This window comes from Neofelis nebulosa, chromosome 15 (assembly GCF_028018385.1).
Source record: "Neofelis nebulosa isolate mNeoNeb1 chromosome 15, mNeoNeb1.pri, whole genome shotgun sequence".
NCBI lineage: Eukaryota > Metazoa > Chordata > Mammalia > Carnivora > Felidae > Neofelis > Neofelis nebulosa.
Window position 1 is genome coordinate 5,508,703 of NC_080796.1, and position 13,978 is coordinate 5,522,680.

Genomic DNA, 13,978 nt, shown 5'->3' on the forward strand with positions numbered 1-13,978 from the left:
ATACAAATACCATGGGATCCACTAATTCCACTACTGGGTATTTATTTACCCAAGGGAAATGGAAATACTAATTTGAAAAGATATATGCACCCCTATCTTTATTATAGCATTATTTACAATAGACAAGATATGGAAGCAACCCAAGTGTCCACCAATACATGAACAGACCACACACAAACACAAACACACACACATACACACACACACACACACACACACACACAAAGGAATATTATGCAGCTATAAAACAGAAAGAGATCTTGCCATTTGCAACATCATGGATATACCTTGACGTAGGAGGCTAAGTGAAATAAGTCAGACAGAGAAAGACAAATCCTATATGATTTCACTTCTATGTAGAATCTAAAAAGGGGAACAAATGAACAAACAGAGAAAAAGCAGAAACAGGCCCATAAATGCAGAGAATTGACTGTTGCCAGAAGAGAGGGCCGGTGGGGGGATGGACAAAATGGGTGAAGGGGAGAGGGAAGTTCAGGGTTCCAGTTATAGAATGAATAAATCACAAGGCTCAAAGGTACAGCACAGGGAATCTAGTCAGTGGTATCGTAATAGCATCATACATTAACAGATGGGAGCTACGCTTATGGCAAGCATCGTGGAACATCCAGAGTTGTTGCATCACATATTACATTGTGTGTCAGGTAGACCTCCGTTTAAGTAAATATACCAAAGTTAATGTTTCTATGACATGAGTGGAAGTACTAACTAGAGATTAAAAGATTAAAAGTTCCTAAGGCCAACTTTGTTCCTCCACTGCTCTTGCCTTATTTAGGTCCATAATAACTGGCAAGACCTTCCAAGCCTTCAGGGGCATTCAGCTACCCAAGGAGAGAGACTGTGATCAAAATGGTCCTGGTTGGGGCGCCTGGGTGGCGCAGTCGGTTAAGCGTCCGACTTCAGCCAGGTCACGATCTCACGGTTCGTGAGTTCGAGCCCCGCGTCGGGCTCTGGGCTGATGGCTCGGAGCCTGGAGTCTGTTTCCGATTCTGTGTCTCCCTCTCTCTCTGCCCCTCCCCCGTTCATGCTCTGTCTCTCCCTGTCCCAAAAATAAATAAAAAACGTTGAAAAAAAATTTTAAATAAAAAAAAAAAAATGGTCCTGGTAGTTGTGCCTCTATTTCTCTATACGCTGCCTGAATATTTTCTTCCCGATGAGCTCCCACTCCTACATCACTCTTCCACACGGTTCAGTGGCATTCTCCAACCTTTCAATCTTTAGCCTATGAAGGCACACACTCCTACAACAAGGATGGGCTCAAATGACCGAGGGTAGGAGCCATGTCCTGCTCCTGGAGATCATGCTAATTGACAGTCTCAGTCATCCACACAGTCACCTCAACATAGGCATGTTCTCACCGATCCAGATGAAGCTCCCTTACTGATTTGACAAGTCAGTCCTACCCCTGCCCAGCCCTACAGGTACATGGGAAAGGCATCACAGATTTAGGAAAAGAGGTGGAGTGAGGAGACAGCTTGCCTCGGGCCATACATCTCTGTTGTTCATCTCCACCCCCCACCCCCAATTCCTTCAGAGGATCTAAGCCATCCTCCCTAAGTTGGGGTGGAAGTCGATGATATCATATTTCTATTTGCTGTAAACAGACTCTTCCCAGAAGCTCAAATGATTTTTAATCTCTCTCAACAGAAAATCTGAGGTATGCTCGCACCTTCAATGAACAAACACACACAAAACCAGAAATCTGGTCACGACCCTCTTGAACACTCTAGTTGAATATGCCTTTCTAAACAACTCCCCTAATCCTGGGTCCTTCATTCCTGTCTTTCACCTTTATCTCACTTGGCATAAACCCCCACATTCTGACATCTCTTCTAAAACTCATTCCTATCCAACTCAGTGTTGTTCTTCTTGAAACCTGGTCTCCTCTGCTAATACGATTATAACTCTCCTTCACTGTATTCATTAGACCCACTCTCCAGCTTTCTATTATTAAAACATTTGCCTGCAAGATGAAGACAAAAAACAAAGAAAGAAAGGAAAGAAAGAAAGAGAAAAGAACCCAAATTGAAATCTCATTTCTGTCACTTATCATATCCAAATAGGTCACTTCAATCTCTTTAGAGTTTCAAATTCTCCATGGAAACAACCATTGGGCAAGGAGGTTAAACAGAGGTTGAAGTACCAGAGGGTATTTTGATGAATTAATCTCTGAGGTTCCCTAAATTGTGAGATTCTAAGTGCTTCTGATTTGGCCTCTGGAAAAATGGAGAGTCCTTCACTGGCAGAAGTGGAAAAATTAATGGAAAAAAAATACCAAGAAAACCAAAGAAGAAAGTAAAAAGGCAAAAACACAGTACAAAAAAGTCATGGGAAAAAACATCTCCAAACAAAGAAAAAGCTTCCTAGAACTAGTCAAGGGTGCTAGCCCAAAGGGAAACCAGACTGGGAACTTAGGCAACAGAGAATCATATAGCAATATCCTCGAAACAGAGGCTGAAGTTAATTAACGTAACATGGTCTACAACTAGATATCCTTCCCTTACAGAAAAATGATTTGTCTCAGAAGAGGAGAAATCACCATATCTAAGGCGCTGCCTGACGAGATCTTGCTTATTATGTGAAAGCTGTGACACCATGGCCACAGCTGACATCCACCCTAAAATCTCTGATGGCAAAAACATGGGAGTAGTTACCACTGCACTAATTATTTTGTTAGCATTAGTGGTCAAATATATAAGGACAAATGCTTGGACTAACCTGGGTTCTTAAGAAAACCCTAAATTAGAGTTCCGACACCATTACCTTTGACATTCTGAGTTGATCTGCCCTAGGATCCGGATCTTCATCTCAGTGCTGCTGAGGAACCAAGGAATGGATGTGGAAGCTTCACGAGCTGATGGGCAAAGCCCTTCAGCTACCCATTAACTATGGAATCATGGGGTGAGTAATCAACTTCCCTAAACCACACTTGCCAAAGAAATAAAAAGTAGGCTACAATAACACAGCTACTTTGCAAAGCTATGCAATGACTATATAACTGAACAGATGATACGCATAGGATATAGTATCTAGTCCAGGGTAGAACACTCAACAACTGCTTTTGTTCTCTGAGTTCCCTTAGGAAACACATCATTTTCAGTTCATTCATTTCCTTTCCTTTCATTTTCCTTTTCATTTCATTTCATTCCTTTATACTTTGAGAGTGAGTGCACACAGAAAGAGGGAAAGAGATCCCAAGGAGCCTGTCAGCGCAAAACCCGACCTGGGGCTTGAACTCACAAACCTGAGGTGAAATCAAGAGTCACACCCTTAACCGACTGAGCCACCCAGGTGCCCCAACAAATGTCATTTTTACAAATCCATACAAATCCTACCTGGTTATAGAGTCTTCCTCAGCATTCTTATCTGCTCCTAGAGAAGAAGGCAAAATACATGTTAAATCAACAATTGAAAAATAGAGGAAATTACAAGTGTACGCCTTATGATTTGTTAAAAAGTATACCTTTGGGGGCGCCTGGGTGGCGCAGTCAGTTAAGCGTCCGACTTCAGCCAGGTCACGATCTCGCGGTCCGGGAGTTCGAGCCCCACGTCGGGCTCTGGGCTGATGGCTCAGAGCCTGGAGCCTGTTTCCGATTCTGTGTCTCCCTCTCTCTCTGCCCCTCCCCCGTTCATGCTCTGTCTCTCTCTGTCCCAAAAATAAAAATTAAAAAAAAAAAAAAAAACGTTGAAAAAAAAAATTAAAAAAAAAAAAAAAAAAAAAAAGTATTGCTCTGGGACCACACCTGGGAACCCACTACACTGAATGTTATTATACCATTCGTAGGCTTAAAGCACTAAGAAATCTTACTTTCTCCTCTTTATTGACCGAAAGCAAGAATAGGTTTCATCGGAATTTGACACCTACAGGTGAACTGATGTTTCCAATGACCATCACTGACCGACTCTATGACACTGGAGGAAACTGGTATCGTTAGGAGAATGATTATCATGAGCTGACAATGTCAAACTGAAACTAGCATGATTTTTCTGGACTTCCACTATTAGAGGAGTTAAAAGACAGTATCTTTATTTTGCTCTAACACGGCAGAACTTCCCCAGCCCCTCAGTAGAGACTGTTCAGTTTTAGGATGAAACACCCCTCACAAAGTGTGCTCTATAGCTATTGTCCTTTACAGCATGGCCAAACCATAGCAAACACACTCTCCCTGACCTTATTTCCAATGGCAAGGTAAGTAAGAAGGATTTGGCATTCCACTTTGATAAAGTTCTAACCTCTTGGGACTGTCTCCTTCCATTGCTAGAGAGTCTATCTACACCCACCGCACATCACAGAGGAGGATGCTCCCAATGTGAGTGCTATGTAGTGGTTCATGATGTCATTTTTCTCAACCCTCCCCATTAGGTGACACACATCTAGAGAAATCATGCTTTTTTTCATGGAAGGCAGAGGTCATCAGATCCTCTCCTGATGAGCAACAAAAGAAAACAAAGGGCAAAGAATGTCTTGAATGCCTACCTTCAATTACCAGGGAAGTTTAACTTTCTAAACATTCAAAGATATCCACTGTATGATTCTAACTATATGACACTCTGGAAAGAGCAAGGCTATGGAGGTAAGGGTTGGGGTGAATGTAGGGATAAAGGGGCACAGCACAGAGGACTTTTAAGACAGTGAAACTCTTTCACACGATACCACAAAGGTGGATTCACATCATTACACATTTGTTAAAACTCACAGAATGTATAACACCAAGGATGAACACTAATGCAAATTAGAGATTTTGCCTGAAAATGATGAGTTAGTGTCCATATAAAATGCACTGTTGTTCTCGGGGTGCCTGGGTGGCTCAGTGGGTTCAGCGTCCAAGTCTGGATCTGAGCTCAGGTCATGATCCACAGTTCGTGGGATCAAGTCCTACATCAGGCTCTGTGCTGACAGCACAGGATTCTTTCTCCCCTCTCCCTCTGCCCCTTTGCTGCTCACACACATGCATGCTCTCTCGCTGAAAACTAAACCAAGGAACTGAAAAAAATGTACTACTAAAAAGGGACCACAGTCGTGCAAGATGTTGACAACAGGGGAGGCTAGGCATGTACGGGGGTATGGTATATGGAGACTCTCTGTACTTTCTATTATATTTTGCTGTGAACTTAAAACTTGTGTAAAAAGTAAGGCTTATTAAATGTATAGAACAACACCAACAACAAGACATGGTATCCACTGAAGCTACTCTTAGCATATATTAACGCATGATACAGTCACCTTGAAAATGAAGATAGAGATCAAAGTAACACAGTAGGGGGACTGTCTCCCATATGGAAGTATATGAAAATACATAAAGCAAAATGCAAAAATACAAAAGTTATTTGTATACTTAGGCAAGAAAACAATTGGTGAATATGATCAAATATCTTATAACTATAAACAGGGATTCAGCACTATAGGAATCAAACCTGGGTTTTCCTTATAATTAAGAGATTTTATTCTAATTTTAAGTTGAAAATCATTATGTTGATCATATCTAAGAATCCTAATGAAAGCTTAGCCACATAAAAAAAGATTATAATGAACTAATATTGCCCTAGTAATTTTTGTGCAAATACCTACCTCATATGGATGATGAAACTGAAACCAGTACCATGGTAACCATCATATTACTTGCTAGCAAAATAAAATCTTAAGACAGCACCAAAAATTAAGTCAGGGCTATAATTCCTATGCAGAACAGGTTTCATCCAGCGGGCCAAAGATGGCTACCCTCCGAACATCCTACTTGAATGACTGGCCCTTGGTGGTTCCCTGGGATCTTGGATCTCAGGAGGGTTCCCACCATTCCCTAGCTGGTTAAGAGTCACTCAATCTGCCTACGTGCTGGTACAATCAATGTGCTTCAGGCCGTACACTTGATTTCCTTCTGGAAACCTGGAATTTGGGGACATGCTAAGGAGAAGATGCCTATGTGATTAGCATTTGATGAAACCTTGGGCACTGAGTATCCATAAGCCTCGTACTGGCAGACAACATTTCACTTGTGCTGCCCTAATTGCATGCTGGAGGAATTCACATCCTGCTAACTCCATAGAGAAAGGGTTCCTGGAAGCCTGTGCTTGGTCTCCTCTGGCCTTCACCCCATGCAGCTTTCCTCTGTGGTGATTGGCCTTTCTAGCCTATCCCCATACCAATCCACAGGCATGAGTACAACTATATGCTGAGGTCTGGGAGAGCTTCTAGTCAATAATCAAATCTGGGTGTCGTTGGGGTGTCTCTAACACAACTGCGTTATATGAAATTTTTATTATTGGGGTTGATGTCTTACACGTGGTTACAGTCAGAAGGTTATGTCACAGAACACCTTTTCTGGAAACTCTTTTTCTTGGTATTTGCCTTGAAAATTCCTACATTCCTATATACCCATTTGAAGAAAGGTTTAAAAGGAATAGAGGAAATCATGATGTCAGAAAGTGTGAAACAAGCAAAAATCCTATTTTAATCAGAAAAAAAAAAGAGAGAACCTGGTGGTTGCCACTATGTTCTACCATATACAAGTTCCTCTCAAATATGAAAAATCAGTTAATTTTCTCCCACTAACTAGGACTCAGTTCATTTTTTCTGGCAGATAGGAATCAAAAGAAGTAACAGGGATTGTTCTAGAAAAAAACAGAACTATCAGACCCAGTATAACAACATATTACTGATTATAGTGTTTTGTTTGTTTCTTTTCCTTAATTTCTTAGAAAATTAAAAATATAGTTCACCTATTAAAGGCAGTTATTGCCAAGATAATCAAAAAGTCATAATTACTGTGTCCTCATTCCTGTTGCTCTCCTCTGTTCATCTGATAAAGTTCTACTCATTCTTCATGTCCAATTTAAATGCCTGCACACCACCTGGAAACCTCTGAATCTTCTGAGAGTTCTCTCTCACCCCCTAACTTTTGATATTCAGGAATCACAAATTCATATTAACTATACTGTTTCGGTCTCTGCTTTATCTTTCCCCTGCCAGTGCCGTAGTCAAACATGAGTTCTTAACTGATAATTTTCGCAGGGAAAAAAAAAGCCACCAAATATTATTGGTATTTCTTAAATGATTAAAAAAAGTTAACCAAAACAAATGAGAAAGACACAAGGCCCAGAAACAAAAATTAACGGAGTAAATTGAACCCCCTGACGTTTTCAATCTACACAGCTGAAAGTTTCATAATGGACTAATACCAGGCTAAGAAAACAGGAGCTTCCTCTGCCTCCCAGTCTCTATATGTGGTTTCCTATAACCTATCCTCCATATGAGGCTTCAGCAAACTACGGCCACAGGCCAAATCCAACCTGCCATCTGGTTCTGTAAACAGTGTTTTCTTGGGGCATAGTCCCATGTCTTCACTTACATATTGCTATGGCTGCTTTCACACTACAAGGGCAGAGCTGAGAGACCACATCACCTAAAATATTCACTGGTTCTTTAGGAAAAAGGCTTGGTGATCTGTATTTTATGCATCAACCAGAGTGTCCTAACTCAAATCTAATCTTATTAGTCTTCTGCTTCAAATTCTCCAAAATCCCTGCATCAAATACTGCTGGCTCCCTCCTTCTAAGAGCCATTCCGTATTCTTCATTCTTGCTAGAGAATCACAACTTTATTTGGATATTTATTGTCTCCATACACAGAGAAGGTGGCCTCACCCTGGCTTCAAAAAGAGAAAGGATTATTCTAAGCTAATCACAGTACCTGATTTACCAGGGACCCGTTGAGGAATGAGTGTGTGACCTAACCTAGTCTTTAAAATGTTAGAGGAAGTCTACTGCAAGCCTCTTCCTAGTGAAAAGAAACACCTAAAGAAAAGCAGTCTTTCCCACCCACTGGGTGTTCCCATGAGAATATGATACCTGGAACCGTTGCTAATTAGCCACCCCAGAAAGGAGAAATAAAAATACCACCAACTCCAAAACTGAACAAGAGACGACTGGCATCCTGATGACATCACTGAACCATCAAAACATTTCTGGTTCCTACTGCTTTAGTCACTGATAGAAGTCACCTATTATTTGCCGCTAAAAGCATTCTACCAAAGAAATTTCCCAAGGCCTATCGGGTAAGATCTACTCCTTTCTATAGCACTAACAAACTTCCATAAGCTTGTCTTACCTAGGTACTCACCTCATTCCCAACCATTGCCATAGCACACGTTTTCTACCAGCAAAACCCAGCTGCTCCTAAATCCTGCTAAGTTCACTCGTACACCTTCGCCTCTGCACTGCTGTGTACTCCACCAAACACGTAATCGTGATAGTTTACAAACACTGTCAAACACACCAATGTTGGTCCTTCTGCCTCTCTACCTGGCAAACTGAACTACTCACTCTGCACGGTTACCGTAGGTTCTACCCAGTCTTTGAAAACTCGGATTCCTCACCGGGAACTTACGGTAACTGGAACAAATGCCAATACAAAATAACAATGATAATTATAAGCTCTACGAGACTCTGGCACCTAGAAAGCACTACAAGTAAATAATACAAAGGACAGTGGTAACAACAAACTCCTGGGGTGCAGAGACTGGTTTTGGAACGTTTGTATTCTACAACAGGATAACACTTAGTAGCTAACAGGCACTTAAGAGTTACTTGTGAAGTGAACAAATGGCCATGAATAAAAATGAATTCCTTTGAAAATTATTTTTAAAAACTACAGAAAGTTTCCTGTTTCAAAAACCCCAGGGACAGCTCTATTCTGTTATGAGCACCTTAATGATCCAAACACTGTCTGCTCGATCTCTGTCTTTCCTGTAACTTCCAAAACTAACTTACAGAAGGTCTTTGGTAACAGCCTACCAAGTTAAAGCTTTCTTCCTACTTTTCAGATGGTACAGTGCACTAGTGTCCGGCTTCGGCTCAGGTCATGATCTCACGGTTTCTGGGTTTGAGCCCCACATCGGGCTCTGTGCTGACAGCTTAGAGCCTGGAGCCTGCTTCGAATTCGGGGTCTCCCTCTCTCTCTGCTCCTCCCCCACTCCTGCTCTGTCTCTCCTTCTCCTTCAAAAATAAATAAAAACAGTACAACATTTTTTAAATAGAAAAAAATTAAAAAGCAACTGACTGTTACGCCAACAGTTCCAGAAAGAAGGGTGGGAGGTGTCTCTGGGAAAGGCTGTGACAGGCAGGGATGTGGCTCCTCTGAACCCAGAAAATGGGAGAAGGAAGAGTTGACTTGACTCCCGATCCTCTAGGCAAAGAGCTTCCCTATGCCACTCCACTGGAGCCTGGCTCTCTGATACTGGGGGGGGAGATGTTCCCCAAAGAGGTGGGCAGAGAAAGGGAAGGAGAGAGGAAGTCGGCTTTGGTGGGACATGGGCTTGTGGCCATGCTCTCAGGGGGCACCCGGGCTGAACAAAGGGCTGACAAACAGAAGACCTGAACTTGTCCTTTACTTGTTCTCTGCCCTTGGGACATCATTTATTCTCTCTGGGCCAGTTTTCACATCCGTGCGATGGACATCATCCACCACCCGTGCTGACATTGCAGTGCTGCGGACACGTGGATGGACACGTTTGGGTTATGAGAGGTAAAAACCTGGCTCTGTGCCAGACAGACCTGGGGGTGAAGTCCCTGGCTCCGCACCCTGTCGGCCATATGCTCTTGAGCAACTCACGCCTCCCCTCCAAGCTCGGTTTCTCTGTCTCTAAAGTGGGGACAGTTGCACTCACCTCAGAAAGTTACCTGTCCACACAAGGTACGGCACAGAGTAGCCTCCAGTAAATGGAAGTTCTGATTCCTGAAACGATGTGCCCCAAGAAAGACAGAATTCAGAATCAGCCACCAACTCACTACTGTAAGCCGTGCCTTCTGACTGCAGATCCGGAGTGAATGGGCGCTAGAGGCCTTTTGCCCAAATCTGCGAGGTTCTGTCCCTGCCCCCCTGAGGCACCAAGGGGGATGCCACACAGTCTCTCTGATCAGGCGATGGCCTTGGCCTCCTGTCAGGCAGAAAGCTCATTCCATGCCCCAAACTCGGCTGCTCCCAGGAGGCAGGATGCACGCCCACACCTCTGGTCACCAGGGGCAAAGTATACCCACCCCACCACCCCACCCCCCCTCCCCGCGGCCAATAATCCAAACTAGACTGACATGGGTGGGACCTCCAAGGACGCTCCTTCTCCACGTGTGGAAACTGAGTCCTTGAGAGGGGAAAGGACTTGTCCAGGGCATCGAGGGAGCTGCTGGCAGAGCTGGGACCAGGGTCCCAGCTGGAGCCCTGCCCAGAGGCAGATGCCTTGTTCACACATTCTTCTGCCTGTGGCCCCCACTCCCAGTTGAACAGCCAACCATTTCCTTGAAAACACAGCAATTCCAGTTGCAAACATCTGGAGAGCACATATTACAACCAGGTTTGGTTAAACAATGAGCAAAGAGTCTGCAGGTTTTTAACCTGAAGGCTTTTCGGGGAGGTGCTAGAGACACCCTCCCCTAACATAGTCATCAGAATATTGTAGGTCTGTATGTTTTGTTGGAAGGTGGTCTATCTACACAGAGCTTTCTTCAGGTCCCCACAGGGCCTCTAAGAGGGCTAAACTGGAAACATCTGGGCCTTTCTGAGGAATTCCACACATCCCACCTTATTCCGAAATGCGAGAATGAGGGGTGCCTGGGTGGCTCAGTCGGTTAAGCGTCCGACTTCGGCTCAGGTCATGATCTCGCGGTCTGTGAGTTCCAGCCCCGCGTCGGGCTCTGTGCTGACAGCTCACAGCCTGGAGCCTGCTTGGGATTCTGTGTCTCCCTCTCTCTCTGACCCTCCCCCATTCATGCTCTCTCTCTGTCTCAAAAATACATACACGTTAAAAAAAAAAAAAAGAAGAAGAAACGCTATAATGTACAGTCAGCCCTGGAGCTGATTCTTTCAACAACGCGGGACGCGCCACACCTAGAGACCTACACGCAGACACATATGCCCGAGCTTTCTGCGCAGGGAGGGGCAGCAACCGGTCCCGGCTTCAAGGCTGTCCTTTGGTGGCTGTCTGCCACCAGGAGGGGAGGGGCTTCTTGGTGCTCAGTGATGACACCAGAGGCGGACACCCTCAACACACATCCACAGGCGCAGAAATGAGGCCAGCCCCCAAGGGCTGCGGGCATTTGTGGTCTCAGGCTGAGGACTCAGGATACAGGGCTGGGGCAGCTCAGCAGTGGCAGGGTCCCAGGATGTGAAGTCACGTAAGGAAGGCAACAGACTCACACACAATCACACGTACACGGTCACGGCCTCTCCCATGTACACAGAGACTCATGCATCACACAGATGCACCTCATACTCGCGGAAACACGTAAACACACAGACCCGTGTACACGCAATAAGAAGATGTACTTGGATATCTCCAGACCGATGCACAGACATTCTCAGAGGCACACACTCACAGCCACATGTCCTCGCCCACACAGGCGTGTGCATGCTTTACACACACGCACACACACGGTCCAAGCATCTAAATGCTTCCCAGGAACCAACCACTATGGATTCTCCCCTCTGCGGGCAGTCCAGGGCTAGAAGCTAAAGGCTGGACTGGGTTCCCAGTTGGCCCCAAGGAGAGGGAAGGGGCAGAGGGACAGCTGAACCTTGCTTGCTTCTCACTCTACTGCATGTGGGGGTGGGGTAGGGGCTAAGGGACACCCAGCTGCCAAAACAGCAGGGGACGAGCCCACAAATGGAGTAACCCACTTGCCAGGGGCTTTCAGGGATGGGGGCGGGGGGAGTCTCTTGGTTCCTGGGGGTGGCTCCAAGCATTGAGAATATGTGGGAAAGGGCAGATCTGGGATGAGGGGCATTTTTCCAGTGAACCTTTCCCCCCTTCCGAAGTCTGGTCTCCCTTCTGCAGCTCCATTCAGCCCCCCACCACCCAATACGCCCAGTCAGAACCCCCAGGCGCTGGCCTCACCTGACTGAGACCCAACCACAAGAGGAGGTCCTACCCACACATATCCAGGGGTGCCCCACACGCGGGGGGCCCTCCCGCTGCACCCGCCCCTGCACGCAGCATAAAAACATCCAGAGTCCCCCTATACCCCCACCCCCAAACTCGGCCGCCTTCAGTTCCGCGGGAGGTACATACCCAGCCAGGTGAGCCCCAAACCGGAAATGGCCGTCCCGCCGCCGAAACCGGCTACCTCTCCTTCCAGACCCTTCCCCGGGGGGCTTGGAAGCCCCCTCCCCCAGGATCGCGCCCCGAGCCCCCGCCCCCGCCCCCGGCACCCACCTCCTTCTTGACGGTGCGCAGCAGCCTCCGTCGAGTGTCGGCCTGTGGGACGAGACGAGGGGGCACACGGTCAGCCGAGCGCTGGGGACGGGGCCGGGGCTGCCGTCCCGCCGCCCGCTCGCCCTGCGCCCGCTTAGCTGCGGCGCCGGAGGCCATGGCCGCTCGCGCTGCGTTCCAAGCCCAGGCGGCGGCGGTGCCGGCTCTCTGGCTGCGAGGCTTCAGCCGCGTTGGGGCGGGGCCGAGCGCCCGGTTACGTCAGGCCGCGCCGCGCCGCCGCCCGCGCGGAGGGGGGGGAGGAGGAGGGGGGGGAGGAGGAGGGGGGGGAGGAGGAGGGGGGGGGAGGAGGAGGGGGGGGAGGAGGAGGGGGGGGGAGGAGGAGGAGGGGGGAGGAGGAGGAGGGGGGAGGAGGAGGGGGGGAGGAGGAGGAGGGGGGAGGAGCGGGGAGGAGGAGGGGGCAGGAGGAGGGGGGGAGGAGGAGGGGGAGGGAGAAAGAGGAGAGAGGAGGAGGAGGAGCCGCCGCCGCCGCCGCCGCCGCCGCCGCCGCCGCCGCCGCCCGCGCCGCGCCGCCAGTGAGGAGGAGGAAGAGGAGGAGGAGCCGCCGCCCGCGCCGCGCCGCCAGTGAGGAGGAGGAAGAGGAGGAGGAGGAGGAGCCGCCGCCGCCCGCGCCGCGCCGCGCCGCCAGTGAGGAGGAGGAAGAGGAGGAGGAGGAGGAGCCGCCGCCGCCGCCGCCGCCGCCGCCGCCCGCGCCGCGCCGCCAGTGAGGAGGAGGAAGAGGAGGAGGAGCCGCCGCCCGCGCCGCGCCGCCAGTGAGGAGGAGGAAGAGGAGGAGGAGGAGGAGCCGCCGCCGCCCGCGCCGCGCCGCGCCGCCAGTGAGGAGGAGGAAGAGGAGGAGGAGGAGGAGCCGCCGCCGCCGCCGCCGCGCAGCCTGGCCCCTGGCGGGAAGGTCCTCGGGGCGACGCACGCTCTGGGCCCCTACCACCCGCAGCCCCGCCTCCGCGGGAAGCCCCGCCTCCCACGCCCGGCGGCCCAGCTACCACTCCCCCTCCTTTGGGCAGGGCGGAAATGTATCCTTCATTCCTGGAGCAGCTCCTGGCCGGGCTGCAGGGAAGTGGCCTGAGGCGGTGGAGCCTGTTACGGACACGCTCCAAGCCCCATGGTTCCCATCTTTAAATTGGATGTAATAGGGGCGCCTGGGTGGCTCAGTCGGTTGAGTGTCCGACTTCGGCTCAGGTCATGATCTCATGGTTCGCGGGTTCGAGCCCCGCGTCGGGCTCTGTGCTGACTGCTGAGAGCCTGGAGCCTGTTTCCGATTCTGTCTCCCTCTGCCTCTGCCCCGACTCCACTCGTGCTTTGTCTGTCTCTAAAATAAACAAACATTAAAATATATGTGTACGTATAAAATGGATGTAATAGGACCGCCTCTTCGGAACGATACCAGACATAAACGAGATAGTGAATATAAAGCACTTAACAGAGACCTAGGAAAAAACACCAGCAACCATAAAAGCTGCCATCATCATCATCATCATCATCATCATTGGGTCTTCCAAGATACAGTGGCTCTCCACCCAGACTGGCCAGGCCTTACGTGGCTCCCTCCCCCACACGCAGGTCACTGCGAGAGTGGCAGAGAGGGATCCTTCCAGGACCCCAATAGGGCACTTGTCTGCCAGGAGTGAGTCAGCCAAGACCCTTTGCGACCAACGCTCGTTCCACCAAGTTCCTGACCGCGTCCACCCAGACGGCAACTCGGGTTTACA

General features: G+C 48.3%; 1 protein-coding gene across 4 annotated transcripts in view; it reads right to left on the reverse strand.

The window, feature by feature from the left end:
• Positions 1 to 12,479, reverse strand: part of LOC131495887 (small G protein signaling modulator 1-like) — a 48,139-nt gene extending 35,660 nt beyond the window's left edge. For 3 of the 4 annotated variants that reach the window (XM_058701058.1, XM_058701057.1, XM_058701060.1), the window contains exon 1: positions 12,219 to 12,479. In XM_058701058.1, the coding sequence (XP_058557041.1) occupies positions 12,219 to 12,374 (156 nt within the window). In that variant the 5' untranslated portion in view covers positions 12,375 to 12,479. Of the gene's footprint in view, positions 1 to 9,680; positions 9,749 to 12,218 lie in introns of all 4 variants that reach the window. The other variant, XM_058701059.1, reaches the window with a different exon arrangement.
• Positions 12,480 to 13,978: the final 1,499 nt, after the last annotated feature.